Source organism: Malus domestica, chromosome 15 (assembly GCF_042453785.1).
Source record: "Malus domestica chromosome 15, GDT2T_hap1".
Classification (NCBI taxonomy): domain Eukaryota; kingdom Viridiplantae; phylum Streptophyta; class Magnoliopsida; order Rosales; family Rosaceae; genus Malus; species Malus domestica.
The window spans coordinates 10670804-10693262 of record NC_091675.1 but is presented as its reverse complement, the minus strand read 5'-3'; the positions used below and the strand labels follow the sequence as shown (position 1 = coordinate 10693262).

Sequence of the window (22459 nt, the reverse complement as noted above, 5' to 3'; positions counted from 1 at the left end):
TCACTGATGAGCAGCCTAGGTTACCCCAGGTACCAAATGGTAGCCGAAAGAAATGGTGGATAGCGAAGATGACCAACAACCTCCAGCAATCATGGCCGAGCTGCTTTGAGGAAATATGGTGATCGATCGTGATTTTGGAACCACAATTGAAGAATCCAAGAATCGAATTAAACTCCTTCGGCCTAAGGAGATAAATGCTCGCATCGAGCACTTATAGAAGAAAGTCGAAAGCAAGCTTCCTCCACTACCCTCACAAAAGCCATTAATTAAATTTTGGTGAAATATCCACCTGCTGTTTCTTGGTTAAGCTTTGGAATACATGCGGGAGTTTCACAAGAAACATTCGGCTAAGGACTTGTATGGCCTACCAAAAGCATGTCAAGAGTATCTTCATCTGGCGTTAACCTGCCCCGATGCCGAACAGATCATCCAAAAGACCATGGATCCGGGAATGAAAGCTAGGTTCCAACATATACGCGAGGCCCGAGTTCTCGACTTTGAGGTAGAACCTTACACTGATATTGATACTGCCGATCTTCCTTTCTCTCTCGAGGACCTCCAATATCTGTGGTACCATTTTGAAGTTTTCTCAGCCGTTTCCCTTGTCGGCCTTATGGCCAATGAAAAAGAGTGTGTGGCACATTTAGATGCTTACCTGGCCACAAGAGATGCCCGCGTAAGATATTAGGAGCGGACTCGCAAGGCTTCACAAGCGCAAGACCAAGTACCAAGACGAGCGAGTCAGTGGATAAAATTCAATACAAAACAATTTCGACAAACATGCCGTATGAACATGTTGTCACTACAGCCGAAGATGGCCAAGCAAGTGATGCCCATAAGCAAGACATATCGCCCGAAAATATAGAGGACAAAGATCATAACCCGATGGGCCCTTCGGTCTTCGACAACATGGAAATCAGCGTGGTCCATGTCTTATCTGCAGAAATCCGGCCAAAAACATCCAAACCAAATTTCCTGGACGGTGACGAAATTATCAAGGAGGCCACGCAAGTTAATTTTGTAACCATCGAAGAAGTTGAACAAATAAGCAAAGAGGATAAACTTAAAGCAGCTCTCGCCGAATTGTTTCCCTATTTTTCATCCGTTGATCTTCATCACTTGAAGCCGTTGTATGTCATGGCCCATATTGAAGGATGCCCGATTTCTAAAAAAAAATTTGATTGTGGAGTAACAATCAACATCATATCCGTTTTTATCATGAAAACACTACATCAATCTAATGAGGAACTCATTCCATCAGAGGTAAGCATGAACATCTTTGTCGGTGACAAATCTCAGACTAAGGGAGTCCTTCTTTTAGAGGTGAAAATCGTAGGTTAAAATCACATGACCTTATTTTTTATAGTCGATTCAAAGATCGAGTATAATGCATTGCTTGGTCGTGATTGGATCCACTAAGCTAGCTATATCCCTTCGTCATTATATCAAGTCCTCATCTTTCGATCGTAGTTCATCCGGCCGACAATCAGTCGTTCGAAGCTAATATGCTTCAAGCTCGCTATTATGATCATCACGTCGGCTACATCACCCCGCAAGGTTTTAATGAAAAAGGACGACCGACTCGGATCTCAGTTCAGAAAGCCATTGAGGTTGACACCAAGACTGTTCACCAAGATTTAAAGTAAACTTAGTAGAGTTCCTCGTCGAATGAGACAACGGTCCAATCCTGTCACTTGATAAAGTCCAAGCTGCCTTGGCCGATAACCCTTGGCATTTATTTATTAGTTCTTTGTTACCCCAACCTATGAAAGTCGAGCTTTATAAATTGCTCAAAGAATTTAAATACTATTTTGCTTGGAGTTACCATGAGATGCCTGGCCTAGATCGCACATTCGTCGAGCATGAATTACAAATCAAGGTTGGTTGTAAACCTTTTCGCCAACCCCCCTCCGATAATTCTCGATCAAAGTTCAACTTGGCATAAAAGATGAACTCGTTTGACTTTTAAAAGCCGGTTTTATTTCGATAGCTTGATACATCAAATGGTTGGCGAATATTGTCCCAATTTTAAAGAAAAGTGATGCTCTACGTATTTGCATTGATTTTCGTAATTTAAACTTTGTTGATGCACAAAACCGGAGGTCTTGGAATAACGTAAATCCGACCGTGAATCTGCAGAAATGTAAATAACACAAGATGTATTGTGGTTCACCCCAAGATTTGGGCTACGTCCACACTGATATTGTATTTATCTGAGAGGTGAGGGAGAGAATGTGAGAGCCTCTGTAATGAGAGTGAGTCTTTGAGAGGGGGTGAGAGGTTCTAGGAATTGGCCTCCTCCGATTGTGAGGGTGAGGAGTCCTTTTATAAAATAAGGGCTCATCACTTATTACATATTTGCCCATTCCTTTATTACATAATTACATTTGAGTCCCCTGAGTATTTATAAGAGATCTAAATACGGAGGCCCTAAGTATGGTACAAACAGTAGTCCCCCAAGTCTTCAATCAAGAGAGTCTTTTGGCTGGAGACTTGAAATTCAGTCCATGTGTGGGCCAAAGTAACTAGATGTCATCTTGAACAGATACTTAATATGAGGTGGTGCTTAAAGTGAAATGATGTTCAACTAGAAGTAGCACATGTTGCGAGGCTGCTCTGCTTATGGCTTATGTTGCCTTGGTTAGCTCGGCTTGTTGCGTTTGAAGGTGAGGGAGTCCCTTTTATAGAATAAGGTCTCGCTTCTTAATACATAAATAATGGGCTAGAGTTGATGCTCGCGGCGAGGCGGTTGCTCAGTAGGCGGTGATGCTATCTGATGATGGTGAGGGAATCCCTTTTATAAAATAAGGGCTCGCTCCTCAATACATGAATAATAGGCTAGAGTTGATGCTCTCTAATGATGGTGAGGGAGTCCCTTTTATAGAATAAGGGCTCACTCCTCAGTACTTGAATAACGGGTGCTCTCTAATGAAAGTAAGGGAGTCCCTTTTATAAAATAAGGGCTTGTTCCTCAGTACATAAATAATGGGCTATGTTCCCCAAGTATTTTTCATGAGGCCCAGTTGAGGCCCAATATATGGTACATAATGTAGTCCCCCAAGTCTTTGGTCAATAGAGTCTCTTGGCTAGAAACTTCAAATTGAATCCATGCATGGGCCGAAGTGGCGGTTGTTCAGAAGCGGTATTTGTATACTTTGTACTGAAGCTTTGTAGGTGAAGCTTTGCAAGTGAAAGCTTTGAAGTTGGAGCTCTGTAAATGAAGCTTTTGAAGCTAGAGCGTTTTGTAAATGAAGCTTTTGAAGCTAGAGCTCTGTAAATGAAGCTTTTGAAGCTGATTGACATGAGTGATGCTCATGGATGTCGACATGAGTGATGCTCATGGATGTTGACATGAGTGATGCTCATGAATGTTGATATGAGTGATGCTCATGAATGTTGACATGAGTGATGCTCATGAATGTTTATGTATGATTGATATGAGTAATGCTCATGAATGTTTATGTATGATTGATATGAGTGATGCTTATGTGTAATTTTGAAGTACTAGGCATACTTTTGATCATCTAGTGGGTGATAATGGCGGCAGGCTGCCGAATAATTTTGGAGTACTGGGCGTCTTTTGATCACCAGGTTGGCGATAATAGCAGCGGGGTGCTGAATAATTTTTTTGTGGTACTTGACGTACTTTGTTTCACCTGGTTGGTGCTATTTTGGGCTTATGGACCTTCGCCCTCCACTCAACATTCCAGCCCATTTATTTTGGGCTTTGCCGTTTTATTTTATTTTATTTTTTTTATCCTCTGACGGGGTTTATACAGATGCCTCCGAAAGATAAGAAAAATAAATTACATCATTCAAAAATAAATCTGACCACCCTCTGCTCAGTGGGTCACGCCCATAATGCCATCACCACCACAGTTATGTCTGCTTATTTTTATCTTCTTTTGTTTTCTGTTTGCTTTTGCTTTTGTGGGAGTGGTTGAGCTGTCTGAGGGATAAATGAATGCTTTTCCTTTTCACCTGCAGGCATACTCACATGCAGCCTTTCTTTTTCTTTTTTCTTTTCACTTTCTGCTTTGCTCTTTCCTTTTTTCTTTTCACTTTCTGCTTTGCTCTTTTCTTTTGTTGGATAAGTGCGACCAAGCATCAACATGCTAGCACATGTGAATGTCTGGTAAAACTAAGCCCTTTGTTGGGAAAAGCTATTCCCTTCGTCAAAAGCTATACCCCAGGAACTTTGCTGTCTCTGAGACAGAAACGTCAACTGTGAAAATGAGATCTAGCAGAGCTTGCATTCCCAAAATGAACTTATGATTCTTTCCAACATGCATTCTGGTGGAATATCTGGTGGAGAACCCGTACTACCATAGGCATATTCTGGCTTGCAAGTGATCTTAGCAATCTCCCCAACCTTCATGGTTTTCACTGCAAAATCCCAAGCCTTGATCACACTACCTTTCCCAACCTCAAATGAGAAAATTGTATTACCTTCATGCATCGTGTCAAAGACTTTGCCGGTTTCCTCCAGAATGCCTTCATAATGAACATCAACGAGCGGAAGGTCTTGGGTCAGGGCAGCTGCATCTGGTTTTGTATGCAGAAATGTAAATAACACAAGATGTATCGTGGTTCATCCCAAGATTTGGGCTACGTACACACTAATATTGTATTTATCTGAGAAGTGAGGGAGAGAATGTGAGAGCCTCTGTAATGAGAGTGAGGCTTTGAGAGGGGGTGAGAGGGCCTAGGAATTGGCCTCCTCCTATTATGAGCGTGAGGAGTCATTTTATAGAATAAGGGTTTTTCACTTATTACATATTTACCCCTTCCTTTATTACATAATTACATTTGAGTCCCCCGAGTATTTATACGAGATCTAAATATGGAGGCCCTAAGTATGGTACAAACAAACTTGGCAACCCCTAAAGACGAATATCCAATGCCAATTTCAGACTTGCTAATCGATGTTGCAGCAAACCACAAGATGTTATCTTTCATGGGCGACCATGCTAGGTACAACAAGATTTTCATTGCTGAGGCCGATGTCTGCAAAACTGCTTTTCGTTACCTTGGGGCACTCAGGACCTACAAATGGGTCGTCATGTCATTCGGACTTACGAACGTCAGTGCTACATATCAAATCTCTATGAATACCATTTGTAATGACTTGATTGGCATAGTCGTTAAGGTATATATTGATGATGTTGTGGTCAAATTGAAGCACTGTCGAACATATTTAGATGATCTTCGGTGAGCTTTCCTTTGTATGGGCCAACATAACCTTAAAATGAACCCTGCCAAATGTGCCTTTAGTGTATCGGCAGGTAACTTCTTGGGTTTCCTTGTACATCATCGTGGCATCGAGGTCGATGAGAATAAAGCTTGAGCGATCATTAATGCTCCAACCCCAACAACCAAGAAGCAATTACAATCCTTACTCGGTAAAATCAATTTCCTCTGCTATTTCATTTCTAACTCGACAGGGAAAATGAAGACTTTTTCCACTAACTTGAAACTTAAGGATTTTGACATATTCGAATGATGCGAAGTACATAAGGACGCTTTCACGCAAATCAAGGTATTCCTCACCACCTCATCTGTCCTCATACCAACTCGGCGCGGTAAACCTCTTAAGTTGTATATCTCGACTACCGAGGAATCCATTGGCTGTCTTCTTGCACAAGACAACCATACTAGGCAGAAGTAGGCCATTTTTTATCTTAGCCGAAATCTTAACTCGACTGAGAAAAATTACTCAGCTATTGAGAAACTTTGTTTGGCTTTATTCTTTGCTTGTGTCTAAACTCAGTCATTACATGCTCCATTCTGTTACTCAGGTGATCACCCAGACAAATGTTATTCACTATATGCTCACTCGACAACTCGACTAAGATAAATTACTCAGCTGTCGAGAAACTTTGTTTGGCTATGTTCTTTGCTGCGTTTAAACTCAGGCATTACATGCTCCATTCTGTTACTCAAATGATCACCCAGATAGATGTTAGTCGCTATATGCTTACTCGACCGATAGTAAAAGGCTGAATTGGGAAATGGACAATGGTGATGTCCGAATTTAGTTTGTAATATGTGCCCCAAAAGGCCATCAAATGACAGGCACTGGCCGATTTCTTAGCTTAACATCCTTCTTCATACGCTTTTGGAGGCAATGACGTCGAAATTGGCATGGTGGAAACACGTGATAATTATTGGACGATGTATTTTGACGGCTCTAGTACCTTGACCATGGTGGACATTGGAATCATCATCCAGTCCCATGATCACTACCGATGGTATTTTTCTCTCAAGTTGGATTTTGACTGTACAAACAATCAAGCGGAATATTAAGGCCTCGTTATCGACTTTAATGTCCTTTACGACTTGAAGGCATCCCCCGTGCTCGTCCTCGGCCATTCAGAACTTGTGATTAACCAACTCAATGACACTTTTCGTTGCATGAATTGTACTTTGGTGCCCTATCGTATGGTTGCCAGTTATTTAGCCGAATCATTTGCAGGCATTATGTTCAAGCACATTTCACGGGTTTGAAATACTGACTCAGACGAGTTGACTCAAATAGCCTCCGGAGTACAACTATTGGGGGTGAACTGGGTCGAGTTATACTAGTGGTACAACTTCTACACCCAGCCTTGGTTAATCAACAAGTTATCCAACATAACCACATAATCCGTACACGAGTTATGTCCCTACCCTTGTTGTTGGAACGAGAGAATCCTATAGATATATGCACGATTGAGACATTACCAGACTACTAAAGAAGATTAATCATGCATTATCTTGACAATCAAGTGGCAAACAGGACTGCAAGACAAGGGTACACGCCACAAATTACATAATGTACCAGAATGAACTATACCGAAAAGGTGAAGACAGTCTGTTGTTCTTGTGCCTCGATCCGATGAGGCTGCCAAAATTATTGCAGAGGTACAAGAAGGAATATGTGGGGCTCATCAATCTGGATGCAAAACATGTTGGTTGATCCATCGACATGGTTATTTTTGGTCGAGTATATTAAAAATTATTTACAGCCGACAGGTTTAAAGAATACACAGCAAGTTTGAAAATTCAGCTCGATCAATTCACATCATATTACTCACAGGAAAACAGACAGGCCATAGCAAGTAATAAAGTTTTAATCGGTATCCTTGAGAAAATGATAAAAGAAAAGCCTGGTATGTGGCATTTGAAGTTAAACAAGGCATTATAGACATATCGAACATTTTTTCTGAATAGCAATAGGGACGACCTCATATGCATTACCTTACGAACATGATGCGATGCTACCGGTCGAGCTAAGCTTAAACTCGTTACGAGTTATTGAACAAAGCAATTGGTCAACGCCGAGTATAGTCAGTCTATGAGGCAAGAGTTTGAGGATTTGGAAGAAGCTCGGCTCGATGCCTATAACTTGCTAGTGGTGCAGAAAAAGATTGTTGAATGAGCTTATAATCGACGAGTCAGGCAAAAGACGTTCGGCGAAGGTGAATTAGTGTGGCAAACCGTTTTACCAGTAGGGATTAAAGACCCCAGATTCGGGAAATGGTCACCGAATTGGGAATGACCATTCATCGTTCACAAAGTTCTTGGCAAAGGGGCATACCACCTCAAGGATTGAACTGGTTTAATTCATAAATTACCAATCAATGAGAAATTCTTAAAGAAATATTATCCGGTCACTTAGGAGAATAAAGGATTTATTTCATTAATCTTCAAAAAGGATATATACAAAATTACAAAAAGAAATCAACCATCCTACAACTAAAGGCACAAAAATCCTAAGAAGTCGACAGAAAAAAAGCTTTAAGAGTGGCTTTAAGTTCTAGCCACTTCACTTCGCCCATTGTGACCTTGGCTTGTCGTGTTCTTTTGTCAGCCTTTAGTTACAATATTCGTTTAGCACCAGTAGTGTACTTTGCCAATCGAGGTTTGTTTGGCTTAAAATCATTGCCAAGCTCAGAAGCAACGGGCGATCTCTGACGTTGAAGTTCGGTGATCTGACTGTCAAGGTCTGCTAGTCTTTCCCTCTTTGCCTTTATTACCTCAAGCTTTGGTCGGATAGCTTTGTGAGTGACCATTGTAGCCTTGAAGTCGTCCTCTACTCAAAGAGCCTTCTCTAAAACAATGAAATATTGTCGAGTTCTTTCCAGGATAGTTGACAGATGAACATAACTTTTGTTGCTCAGTAAGTCGTCGACTGCAAGGTTGTTTAAGCATTCTCTTATAGAATTGAGGCCTTTGCTTTGGAGGATTTGTGAGCTCGAGAGAGTTAGAAGTTCCTACAGCTTGGCAAGGGCGCTAAACTCAACCGTGGATCCAGAAAGCGTAACTGTCCCCGAAGTGCTGAGAGAAAGGCATCAAGCTCGACTTCCTATGAAGGCTACACAGAAAAGATTTGTTAGAGAAAAGAGAATTCAAAATGATGGTAGATAAAAAAGTTGTGTTAAACCTGCCGAGAAGAGACTTCGGCCAATTCTGCTGCTTTGTTAGTCGAACCTAAAAAGCTTAATGGCTGAGCCTAGTGTTTAAGGCAGCTTTTCATTTTATGCGGTCGATGAAGATTATCTATGTTTGATAGCTACCAGGATGGCCAAGAAATATAAATAACGCCATTCGGTGCATAGAATTTTTGGTGAAATAAGCGACTGGGCACCTGGCATTTAATGTTTTTCTTGGTTTAGAGTTTTAGGGTAGGAAGTTAATCAACGAAAATGATGATGAGTCTTACAAAGGTCGAAGTAGCCTCATGAGGAGGGATGCCGAGGTCCTGGTCTTATGGATGAGCTGGCGTTTTTATCGTCACTTTTGGCTTAACAAAGGGTGCCACTTTATGTTCAAGACCTACTCCAGCTGCATGGGGCTTGACCTGGCTAGCCGCCTCGACTGCACATTTGCCCTTGTCCAGAGGCAAATGACTTGTAGTTGATGGTTCAACCCATCGAGGGCGCTTCACTAGTGAAGGTACTTCGCTCTCATTCTCCTGATTATAAAAAATGATCGTTTGTTACTCGAGATATCCAGTCAAAATGAAAGGAGAACATGAAAGGAAATTGTTATACCTCTTCTTCCAGGATGATCATGGGATTTTTCTTTGGATTAAGGGAAGAGTTTCTTTCGGTCGCGGTTGTCGTTTGCTCTAGAGTAGCAACTGTTGGGCCAACATCAACAAGAACAACAGCCAGCCCCGAAGTTGCAAGTTCATCGATCACTGGGGAACGACTGTTTCAACTTCAACAGTGACTTGCGTGGTGGGTTGAACCATGGTCGCCTGGCCCATGGTTGGGATCGAAGGGTCTTGCGGTCCATTTACCGACACTTGGAAACCGGAGAAAGTAGAGGGATACTAGGAGTGGTTGCTCCTGTGGTTTGACTCGAAATGACATATATCTCCCGCTCTCTTTTCTTTGCCTTCTTCTTAACACGTTTGTGGGGTTGGGCAGCATTACAGTCGTCTCAGCCTCCGAGCAAGGCCGTTTTCTTGGTACGGTCGGCACATCAGTTGCAGCCTTCTTTGAATGAGGGGCAAGTTTCTTCATGGCTACAACCATCGCAACCACATCGGCCCATCTTATTGCACGACCACTTGGAAAAGCTAAACCTGAGTCAAAATGAAGTTTGAAATGAATAGATGAACATAGAGGTAAAAGATAAATACCTTGGGCCGTTTCTTTGGATTTTAGAGCAAAAGTCTTCTTTGGTTGATCGCCAAAAAGTTTCTTTGAAACTTCCTCGGTCGAAGCACCGAAAAATCCTTGATATAGGCATCCTACCAATCGACGAATGTGCTGGTACAATGGGTTTCTGGAGTATTTGGCCAAAAGTGGAATTTGGTACACCGCTCTTGGAATTTTTTCTCAGCTTCCTCGCATTCCTTCTCCAAGGAGTCGGAGAGGCATTCTTGGCTCAAGACTTAGCGAGAGGTAAGGAACGATACAAGACATCCTTGAAGATATCCCAATTACCGAGCCATAAAATGGGGATGGTAGACCTCCCAGCTGGCTCGTTGGGCATCGCAACTAAAGGGAAGGTTGCGACCTAGGGTAAACGACCCCTAAGATTGTCGAATGCCAGTTTCCTTTATTTTCTCCCATGCCAATATTGGGAGTTGGATGAAAGACGAATATTTCTGGAGGCGGCAGACTAGAAACTCGTCTGACAAATCTTCAAGGCCGAAGAAATACTTGAAAATGTCTTCGACCGAGTGAGTGGGAATGGGGTGCGAGGCCAGTTGAAGACCCATCCCTTTATAAGAGTTAAAGTTTGGGATTTCCGACCTTAACATGGAGAAATATACTTGCAGGCAGAGTTTAAAGACCTAGAACAGGCCGTTCTGATGCAGGTCGATTATCCCAATGGAAGCCTCAGCCAAGCACCAAGTAAGATTGGCGAGGATGATCAGGCTGAGGGCTAAGACGTGACCACTGGCCAGAGCTTCGACCATTGGCATATTCTCGGCCAAGCACTTATTCAACTTGGTAAAAAAATGAATTCATTGTACCAATAAAAGAAAAATGCCTCTTGTTCTTCTTTCTTGAGGTATTCCCCTTATAAGCCAGCAAAGTGGTTGATTAAGGTGATGTAGATGAAGAAGTTTTTGTGTAGTTTATGCACATCTTCTTTTGATGTCCCTTAATCCTTATTTGCTAGAACTTCGATGACACGCTTGTGGAAAACCATTTTCAGATCCAGGTTAAATCGATACCGAGAATGAGCAGTATCAACTGGAAGACCAAAAGGGGAAGTGCTGAGTATGGCTATGATATCCAGCACGGTCGGGCCAATGGGGCCAAGAAGAAGGACCATAGTGTTAGTGGCCGAACATCAGAAGCTCAGGGCCGCTATCAGGATCTCTCAGTGCATGTTGATCTCATGGGTCGAAAGTTTGATAGTGTCGAAAATGCCAAAAGTTTTCCACTTATCGCTGAAGTGTAGCTCTATACGGGTGACCCAAGCAGCCCAAGTTGCGGAGGTCGATGGCCAAGCTCCTTGGGGTTTGATTGATTCCCACTTTGACTAATCATACCCTTAGAATAAAGGTTTAAGGCAGTAGGCTTTCATCATCTCAGTGATGATTTCTAGGACGTCGTCCTTAAAAAGTGGTCCCAAAATCTGGTGAGAGGCGCTTGAATCACCCTCAAATTGGAGGGTTTTAATAGCGTTATGATCGATGAAGTCTCGATATTGGTCGCATTCCTCGGTGGACTTGGTAATAAAGGTATTGGTGGCCATTGATGAAGGTTTAGAGGTTTTTCTGGGTTTTGAAATTTGGTTTCTTTTTATGTGTTGAGAACAAATGGCAAGAATTTCTAGAAGTTGAAAATGTGGAAGTTCGAATGAAGTTGGGCAGAGTATTTATAGGCGATTAAGGGAAAAGATCAAAGGCTTAGGTTTAAGAGATGAAGTGTAAATCCGACCGAAAATTTTCATAATCATAACAAACCTTCTGAAATCTAGGTGAAGAGGCCGAAAAACACCAGAATTAAGGTTGTACGATTGTGTGTAACGACAAAATTTATGACGAATAAACGTTTCGGTGTCTACACACCTCGAACGTGGGGCACGCATGATTGAAGATGGATAGTCGCAATGAGGAGCTGCCATGTGTCAAGATATGTAGTGTTTTCAAAAAACTGATAGGGGAAAGACCATGCTTAATAAATGCGTCTGGGTGATTGGAGTATTCGAGGTTTGCAATATTCTATGTTTTTTTCTAGAAGGAATATGCTAAGGGTTTATTCTTTGGCAATGAATCACTCCTTCAAGGTCGAGGTTCGGCCAGGAATTGTAGGTTAAAGACCTCAGAAGCAATGGGGTAATGTTTGGGCGCGGAGTTAAGAGTCATTATCGGCCCAATAACATTCATCTAGAATCTTGTCATGGGTTGTCCAGTCAAGGTCGACTGAATCCTGTTGCGAGAAGGATTGGTTTAGATAAGGTGAGGTAGTCAAACCCTAATGCAACAAGAAGTCTTAAAGTTGAAGATGCTTAGAATTAGAGGATGAATCGGGTTTATTAAGGAACTTGGTTCAAAGTCCTATAGGAGTTAGGATTAACCGAAACCTGATCAGGTTGGGTTGAGGAGTTCTAATCTGAGTACATTTCTAGTTCGACCATGAGGGGGTTCGCTGCTATAAATAAAAAAGGGGATGCATCATTCAAGGCCCATTCAAATCAACACATAAATTGCCCTGCGCAAAGTTTCTCAACAACCCTGAGATTTTTTCCTTCTCCCCTTTCTTCCTGCTAACACATCTTCAATTTGGATAAACAGCACTGTGAAGGCAACCGATGACATCTTCAGTTTGGATAAATAACATTGAAGCCGTAGAATTAGTTGACTGAGGAGCACCTTCAGTTTGGATAAACAACATTACTTCGAGACCGACTGGTTATTATCCAAGTCTCGGTCAACAAGGATTCTCTAGTCCTTGTTGGTAGAGGTCATCTTATCAGCCTTCTCGGCGAAGTAAGGTGTTACAGGTTACTAGGCTCAGCATATTGAACGCCGAGTGTTATTTTGTGATCGGATATTTGCAAGTACATTTTAAAGTTTGGCATTCCGATGGTCAAACCACATTTACAATCAAGACATTTATCTCTTTCAAGTATTTATGTCCGTACAGTTTGGTACTAGTTCGGTGTACTTATACTCTCACGAATATAATTACCAAGACCAAACCTAACGTCGACGATTCGTGAACTTCAAAGAAACTAGCAGTCTTGTCTTCAGGCTCTAGAACCCAAATGCCGAGACGTGTTCCTTCCTTGGCTACAGTTGTAAGATCAAGAAGTCAGCAGCATGCCCAATGCAACGTCAACATATTTTACTCCCCGGCCGAACTCAGTCGACGAATTGGCACGTCCCGCACACAATCGAATGACGTAATTAGCTTATTAGTTACTTGATATGCACGCCACATAGGCTTAGTAGTTTTTAAGGTCAACAAAACTAATAAGCAATACACACATGCAATTATACAAGTGCAGCTTGTTATTACTAGGACCTACCTATCTACCCATTGCTTGTTTGTGCTTAATCATACCACCTTCATTGAGGAATTAATTAGTGCCAAATTCGTGAAATGTCAAAGGAATGACCAAAGCCAGTTGTCAATAGTCAAATTTCTTCCCACCAACACTACCAATATAATACAGACTTCTTTTTTTTCTTTTTTTTTGGAAAAACACCATGCCAAAACATGGTGAAACATTTATTGCAACAACACAAACTTACAACCAAGGCCCAAAATAGATACACAAAGCCAAACGGGGCCAACCAAACACACCAAAAAAAGCCCAACCAAAAGTTGGAACCGAATAAAACAGAAAACTAGAAACATCGCTGCAACCCTCGTTGCAACTACCACCGCAACCAACGTTGCCACAGTCTATCTCTCAACCAAGCTGCGCCTCAGTAAACCCAGCAACCAATTCCAATCTTCAGTCCAAACACATCCACATATCACCAAGAACCTGCAGCAATGATAAAGAAGCACGTGGAAATCCACGAGCAACACTGCCAACCAAGGCAGACAACAAAGAGAATGTGGGGGTGTTTGGAACACCCAACCCAGTGCATGCACTAAATCAGAGCATACCGACTCAACAAGCTGCATCTCATGGCGAAACTTGACCAAAGATCAGAAATTAGAGGAAGGAGAAGGAGAGACAGCAGTGGGAGGAGAAAAGGGTAAATCGAACCATGAAGCAAGGGAAAGAAGCATTGGAGATGAGAAGAGAGTGAGACTGATAGGAGCATATTTATGCGACAAAGTTAGCTTGTTCTCATGCATTTATGTTGTTATTTCTTAGTTAATTATGTATTTTAAGCTATTTTCGTGTGTTTGTAGGTCCATAGGCCTTATAAAGCAATAAGATGCATTTTGGTGCATTTTGGTGCATTTTGGAGCAGTTTTGGGCTTGGAATGGATAGCACATGCATGGAGCAAGGTGGATGGATGAAATTGAAGACTAAAGAGGCTAGGAATGTGTTAAAGAGAAAGAAGAATTAATGTAAAAAGGACAAAGAGCTCAGCCACAATGGGGTGTCACTCCAGCATTCATATTTCCATCACTGTCGTGCACCACCATTGCACTCCCTTTGGATTCCTATGCCGTGCATCATCATCCATGTTCCCTTCACTGACTCATTTGTTGCATCATTCCACTTCATTTCCTTTGTCTACCATGTGCACAATATCCTTTCACCTCCTTGCACTCATTGATTCACCACTTACTCACCTTTCCACCCATGCCATGCATAATCACCCTTGTCCCCTTCATGCACCAGATTTCTTGCACTCATTTCATGCACCATTACACTCATTATCAACCCATGCCGTGCACCACCCTTGTCTCCTTCATTATTTCTGATTTCATGCATCAAAACATTGAATCATTGCACTTAATTGCTGCACATTTCTTGTCCCCTTCACCCATCAAATTTCATACAACTTTTACCTCCACTACATGCATTCATTGATGCACCATCCACCACATTTGGAATCTCATGCCGTGCATCATGAGTCTTGCTGCACCTTTGACTCATTTCTGCACCATTCCACCTTCATTTCCTTTCTCTACCATGTGCACAATCATTCATGTTCCCTAACTGCAACACCACTCCATTTTACCCCCTGATGCTTTGCATCATCACTTCACTTTCACCTTTGAATCATTTCAAACACCACTCAATGCACTCATTGCTGCAACACCACTCCATTTTACCCTCATGCTTTGCATCATTACTTCATTTTCACCCTTGAATCATTACACACACCACCAATTTCCCTCCATTACCGTGCACTTCCTCTATAAAATGTAGTGTCTGTGGCAGCCATATAGTTTAGTTTTTGCTTGATCATTCATCCCCATTTCAATACAACCTTCATCCAAACACATCCATTCATCATTACATCCATTCCTCCATACAAACAAACATTCAAACACTCACCAACACCTTGTGCCGTAGCAAAGGAAGGGAAGGAAAGTGCTTGGACGTGCTTGCTGTCCAACTTGGATCGTTTGAGCGTTTAAGTGTTTTCTTTCTTTTGTTTCTAATGTTTAAATTCATTTCCTTTCGTTTTGTTGTAAATATGAGTGGCTAAACCCCTCTTGGCTAGGGGTAATTTCAAAGCCATGACCATGTGTGCAATATAATTTGATAAATTCCAGTTATGAACTCTTGAATCGTGAATGCAATTGGCATGCATAAATCCGATGCTAGAATATAAGAAAGTTTCACATAATCATTACAAACTTATATTCATAAGTAGTGGAAGTCGCTTATAAACGATCGCATTAAGTTCAATTCCTAGCATGAGTAACATGATGTCATAGTTGCAAGTGCTTTGTCAATGCTTATGATTTTCATTAAACGTAATGATCTTTGATTGTATCTCTATTATGATGTCATGTAGGGAACTTTTGAAGAATGTTTTGGGTTGTCGAATGATGTCATCCAATCCAATAAAACAAGGAAAATCTGAGAGTTAACTAGTGATGTCACGGTTAATTTGGAGCATTGTCATTCATAATTCAATGAAGTAGTAACTGGAAATCGAGTTATTTGCATACATGTCATGTGTGGAGAAAAAGCCTCTAGCTATCCCATCCATCATCTTATTTCTCACATTTGTTTTACAATCTGTCTAATTTTTCATACTTGTTTGTTTGCTTCAACTTCATCCAAATCAAAACCCCCCCTTTTAGTTTCTTGTTTCAAAGTGTTTCAAATCTGTTTTAGTTTGTGTTCTTAAGTGTTTTGATTCAAGTAAAAGTCAATTTTCATCCAAAGTCATTCCTAGTGTCTAGTTTAAGTTTATTTGGTTGTTTTAAGCTGTTTTGAGTATTTTAAGTTTGCTTTGAGTCTTGTGAGTCTTGTTAAGTGTTTTTAAATTTAGTTTTATGTTTTTTAGTCAGTTTAGAGCTTATTAGCAAGCCCTCCTAATTCCCGGTCCAGAACGATCCCTACTTATACTTGTACTACAATTGTTAAAAGAGGGTTAAATTTGTGTGTTAAGATAATTTTCGCATCAGAGACCAAAGCAAAAACAAAAGAGCACCCACCGATCCTAGCCGCAGCCAGGATCGACGGCAACAAACTGGAACACGATGGAGAAACACTCACACGAAAGGGTGAGAATCGCCCTCAAACAGAAGGAAGGTCTCTCACGAGGGAGAGAAGTTTCTGTGGAAGATGAAATCTTTGGTTCACAAGGCTGATACGGACTCTTTACTTCTGTTTCCAGATGATATATTTTATGAATGAGATGGTAGGACATCTTTATTCAATTTTTTTTTTAATTGTCAAGGCCAATCTAGGGCGTTTTTCATTATCCCTAAAACTAAATATACTCTCATTTTCGAGATTTTCATTTTACACTTCATTTTCCAATACTTTTATTTTGTAACGCATAATGACGAACATAGAGGGTGAATAATTGGTTTGCATGGTAGGATTTGTTGGAAAAAAATTTGGTGAACACATAAAAAATCAAGAAATAATTCATGCAATTACATATCAAAATTAATGCATGCATATGAGTAACCAATGCTAAATATGACATAATGGATTAGAAAAACCTGAAAATTCGATCAAGGCAAGTGTTAAACACTTTGTCCTTAAGACAAGTTTACACCCCACTACGATGTTCATGGTTGATTGGCGCATGTCTCCCAAAATACAACAACCACGTCCTTGTAATAGTAGCACTCCAAATCACAAGGCTCCATGAACCATGATTGTGTTGAAAACTCTCTCATATGGACTCAATGAAACTCTCTAATACTCTATGTATAATTATGTAAACAATGAAAAAAAGTTATTTTGTAATTATAGGGGGCTTCCCCATTTATATAATGTGAGATACCTCTTTGGAAAACATGTGACTATTCATGAAGAGTCAAAAGTTGCAACACTTCATTTAAGTGGACATATCCGTCTACCAAAAGACTTCACTTCTAATTTCCATTCAGTTAATAAATTTAATATAATAATAATATTATTAAATTTTCCAACAATCCTCCACATGAATGGAAATTGACTCAATACCATGCAAATGACAATGCAGACACTAGAGAGAGAATTCAGTAAGAAAAGTAGCGCATCGTGATAGGTGGCTTTTAGGGTTCAATAGGAAAAGTACTACAATGTCATTATGCGATTAAATTTGTAGACTATAAAAAATAAGTACGTTAATCAATACTTAAGTATTAATCCAATCATCAACTTTCATATTATATAATTTACAAATTTTATCTAGATCAGTCATCTCTCCCTATTTTTCTTTAACTTTATATTGTTTTAGCTGATATTAAGATTAAGCTGCTGCTGCAATTCCTAGAAACGGGGATTGGAAAATCAGTCAACAATAAAAAGACCAACAGACATTTTTGAATTAAAATAAAGTTGTCAAAGTGGGAACTGGTGACTAACAGCTCACGCACCATGGTCAGGCCAGGGCACCACCGCTGGTCCACTTCCTCTCGGTCCCCTTTTGTGCTTTCCCTCCCTCCCACTCAAATAAAATATCTAGCAAAGTGGATAAGTTGGTAAACATGACAGATTATTATATATGGCAAAACTTGCATTAAAACGATATTCATGACGACCGGTCACATACACATCGGAATCAGTGCAAGCAAAGTCAACCTGCATTATTATTATGAAGTTTTAACGAAAAGCTCACAGTACTGTTTATTTTAACGAAAAACCATATTTTTACACTATAAAGTTAAACCTGGTACTATTCACTTTACTATTTATTTTGTCATTGTCATTAAAACTCAAAGTTTTCAAACATTTTGTATTAGTTTTCCTTTATTATTAAAGAAAACTAATAAAAAGAGTTTGAAAACTTTGAGTTTTAACGACAAGGATAAAATAAAGTGCAAAATAAATAGTACTAAGATTGACTTTTTAGTATAAAAATGTGGTTTTTCGTTAAAGTGAATAATACCGAGAACTTTTCGTTAAAATTCTTTTATTATTAGTCATTACTATTAAGTGGCACAAGCCGATAGATAAATTCAAAGTGCGATCGCTTGCTATCTTGTTTCTTCTTTTTATTATACTGTTTGAACCCCCTTTTGCATTATTTTTTTTTTCTTAAAAAAAGAAAAGAAAAGACAATTGATAGTAAGATACGGTTATTCATCCTAGGGCTAGGCACAGGCCAGGTCGAGCCCAAGGGACCGGACCGGACCGGGTTTAAAATAAACAGGCCGGGCCAGGATGGTTACAACATATTTTAATACATGAACCGGACCTAACTCAGCCCGGTTGAAACTGGCTGGTTCAGGCCAGGTCTACTGGTCTTTTTTTTTTTTAGGATACAATTCAATCGGCACCGCCCGAACCACCACCACTCAAGGTCGTCTCCGCCCATGCACACCTCATCATTAGATCCAAACCCACCAAACCCAGTTCCAAATTGCCACCCATAATGAGATTCGACGCTACCCAACTCAGATTTGCCTCTTTTCCTGCTCAAATCTTTGATAAGAAGCATGAAATCGAATCATATGCACTAAATATATGAAGTTAGATAGAGAGAGACCATAGCGACAGAGGAAACGAGGGCGTAGGCGGCCCAGAGAGCGTAGAAGATGTCGCCCTGCCACCAGGAGGACTCGTTGATCTCGTCCCACCAATTGAAGAACATTGAGACGACTTCCATGGGCGCAGAGCTCAATAATAGCAGTGGCATTCTCGTCATTTCACGGCAAAGCTCCTCCAAGAGCGTGAGAAGCTCAGCGAGCGAGCCAAAGTCAAAACGCTTAAGAAGCGGAGAGCAGAAGAAACTTAACTCGTCATCGCATTGGAGATTTGACAAAATCGAAATTGCAAAATCGAGAAGATGGGTGGTGCGTATGGATTATGATTCTCTGTTATTATTCCTTTTATTTTTACAAATTACAAATAAATATATTGGTGCTAGTTTGTACAACTTGCAATTGAACAATAATATACATATGATGGTTTCTGTCGGCATCGGCCTGTCGAGAGTCGTGACATTAAAATTGATGCTCTATCTTCCGTCGAGAATCCTAGATCTATATAAAAAAAATTAATCACGGTGTCTTTGTATCTTAGAGTCAATAATATTTGTTTTCCTTTGTAAATATTAAAATAACATGCTTCAAAGCCTAGTTTGTTGCAAATGAAATAATGTAGTTTGACGTCATGTTTACTTGACAGCAATGAAATAAAGTACATGATAATATGATCAGATATCTGACCATGGAGTATTTTATGGTGGGTGAAGCAAGGCTCTCCATGTACAAAGCCACTTGAGAAGAGCGTACATCCCCAGCAAAGACGGCTCGGAAGTTTCTGTCTGCCTGACTGTAAATGACTAGTTTCCTTTGATGCAAGAGGATTAGAATCTCCCCGTTCTTCAAAATACTCAGAAGTGACATCAGCCCTAGGTATTCAGAATCCATCTTCTGCGGAATGGTAGTGAAAATAGACCAAGATGCCTTGACCCCGTACTCATTCATTAACCACACCTGGTAATCAGACCCATGAGGGCTGTGAAGCATACTCAGCCGCCCTCCTAAAACCCCCAAACCATAGAACGAGAAATTCTTGTCGCCGTCGCCCGGTAGGGGAACTTGCCGGTACGTCTCCTCCGCTATATCGAAAGAAACGATTGAGAAAGGCCTCTTATCATCACCGTTTGCGGAAGCTTGATCAGTAGTCTTTCCGCAGCGGACTGCCCAGTGGAGACCCCCGTTGAGTAGGGTTCCGACAAGGTTGAACAGAAAGTAAAAAGGCAGGGTTTCGGACCTGGCTCTCCATGTATTGGTCTTCAAAGAATAAATGTCAAGTTGGGTGGCGAAAACGCCAGCCTTACTTGAAGAAGTGGCCCTCACTATTTTATAGTCTTCCCTGCGCGAATCGTAACCGAAGCCATAGAAGTAATCCTTACCGGAGATTGTTGCCAACTTTGGGGCTGCATGAACCTGCCTGGTGGATGGATTATAAATCATCATATCTTCCAAGTCAACCACCAAACACACCAGGCCGTTACAAGAGCCGACAATCTTCATGTCTTTGACCGGCCGCCTCATTGTCACATAGTACTCATGTTCCTCCTCCACGACCCTAGTAGCACTATTAGCACCAGTCGTGCCAGCTGCTTCTGCCTTCGTTTCTGTTTCTGCCTTTGCTTCTGCTAGACTTTCTGCTTCACCGTCGCCACGGGATGGCAAAGTTGCCGTTGCGGGTGCATCAATAGTAGTGGTATTGAGAACTTGTACGTGGACGGACTGGAGGAGGGACAAAGAGGAAAGCAAGAGTCGTGCTCTTGACAATGTAGTTTTGCCGTGAGCATCATGATCACGATCACAATCATCGTCATCGTCGTCGTGTTTGGTAGAGCGGATAAGGAGGTGTGACTTGACAAACTTTGGGTCGGAGATGAGAGCAAGCCATGGCTTGCATACGCTTCTGAAACGAAGGAGGGACTTCACCGGCAGTTGCAGCAGAATTTTCTCCACAATCTCATAAGGAAGCTGCCGCTGATCATCTTGTTCATTATGCATATTGGAATGATCCAATAAGGTTCCCATGTCATATACAATTGGTTGAGGGAGGCTTGATGAAACTTGGGACTTTGAGTTCCAGTATTTATAGAGCAATCACTACAATAACTAAGTGCAAGTTGAGAGATTTGATCCTTCATTTTAGCATCTATTTATAAATTAATAAAGGACAACTATTACTGCAGATTAACTAAACGATAAAGCTAGCTAATTAAACAAATCTTTAACAATATACAATAATAAAACAAGGATTACTTTATGGAACTTGCATATCGACTCCAGAATGAAGTCAATGATTTTGTATCGACCTAATTGAATTAACATGACCCAAAATATGACTGCCTAAACTAACCTGTACTAATTTGGAGCTGCGGATAAGCATAAACAAGGCCTTTATATAATAAGTTGGAAGATAATATGCATTGGAAGCTAGCAATAATAAAAAGTTCATGATATATAGACATATATCTAATAACTACGATTTGCTGTCATTCAGCTAATGCATCCTAATTTTAGACGGATCAAATTACTTTTACATATAAAACTGATCAGTCTATTATAAATCATCATTCAAAGTAACAGGAAAGTACTTTAACCTGTATACACAATCGACCACATATAATTGAGCTTCAGTTGAGGCTTAAAAGTAGCTAAGTACGTAGCTAGTGAAGCAAATATTGTAGGCCTGCCGACTTTGGGATACGCGAGCTTGAAAGATCCACCACTGGTCAATATTTAATCTGTATATGCAACACTATCTCTAACAGGGCTAGCTAATGTATTATGTAATAATACCGCCTCTATCTCTATCTAATTATACAACTGACACATGCATAAATCTATATCACAAAATAAACGTTACAAAGCATGCAATTTGATGATGCGATCAATACAAAACTGATAACACACACGTATATATGTGTGCGCCGCGCTTGTTGAGGTTGGAAGTGTAAATTACCTGCAGGCCGGCCGTGATCGGTTGAAGAAATTAATTACGTGGGACTTGGACTACCATTCATTACAAACTGGAAGGGGTTCGTTAATTAGGCAAGTCGCAGGTGATGTGCAAGAAGAATGAATGAGAGATTAAGATGTGTGTGTGTGTGTGTGTATATGCCACAGAGCAAATGGATAGTAATAACGGAATTTTACCGAAAAGTTCTCGGTGCTGTTCATTTTAACAAAAAATCATATTTTTACACTAAAAAGTCAATCATGGTACTATTCATTTTACATTTTATTTTATCATTTTCATTAAAACTCAAAGTTTTCAAACAATTTCCATTAATTTTCTCTAGTTATAAATGTAGAAGAGTCCAGAGCGAGAGAGAGTTAGACCCAGCGTGTTGTTGACATTGTAGTAGTTCTTAATTTGGTGATGGCGTGCACGACCATCAAAAAGAAAGTTTTGAGCCTCATAAAGAAATTTGGGTCCATCTGGGACATTGTTGTAGTTCTTAACTTGGTGATGGCGCATAAAGAAATTTATGAGCCTAATAAAGAAATTTGGGCCTATCTGGCCCCAGAGTTGAACATTGTTGTAGTTCTTAATTTGATAATCACGTGCAGAGTTGGTTCAATTGCAGAAAAAAAGGGTGCAAATAATACCGCAGGGTGCAGAAATTAGGGTTTGTATCATTCATGTGGTCCTCCACTCCCTCATTGCCAAGAGTTTAATGACCTATCTTCATCTTCAGCCCCCCGCAGAAAGTGAAAAATCTAGAATGCATACATGCAGAACATATGCAGTGGTAAAAAATAATCATGTTTATACATTTTGGTACGGATTGATCTCCATCGATTTCCTCACCTATAATAAATAACTATTTAACCAACTAATGCTATCGCTCTACTAAAAAAATGCATAACATATATTACGGAATTTAACAAATAAATTTGCGTTGAAAAGTTTGAGAAAATTTAACATGTGGAT

General features: G+C 40.5%; 1 protein-coding gene across 1 annotated transcript; it reads right to left on the bottom strand.

The window, feature by feature from the left end:
* Nucleotides 1–19060: 19060 nt before the first annotated feature.
* On the bottom strand, nucleotides 19061–21325 carry LOC103456334 (F-box/kelch-repeat protein At3g23880-like). Its single transcript, XM_008396041.4, has one exon. The coding sequence runs from the start codon at nucleotides 20551–20553 to the stop codon at nucleotides 19126–19128; it is 1428 nt and encodes a 475-aa protein (XP_008394263.3). The 5' UTR covers nucleotides 20554–21325; the 3' UTR covers nucleotides 19061–19125.
* Nucleotides 21326–22459: the final 1134 nt, after the last annotated feature.

Coding starts and splice junctions, on each gene's coding strand:
- LOC103456334 (XM_008396041.4), bottom strand. CDS start 20,553: ATGGGAACCTTATTGGATCATTCCAATATGCATAATGAACAAGATGAT.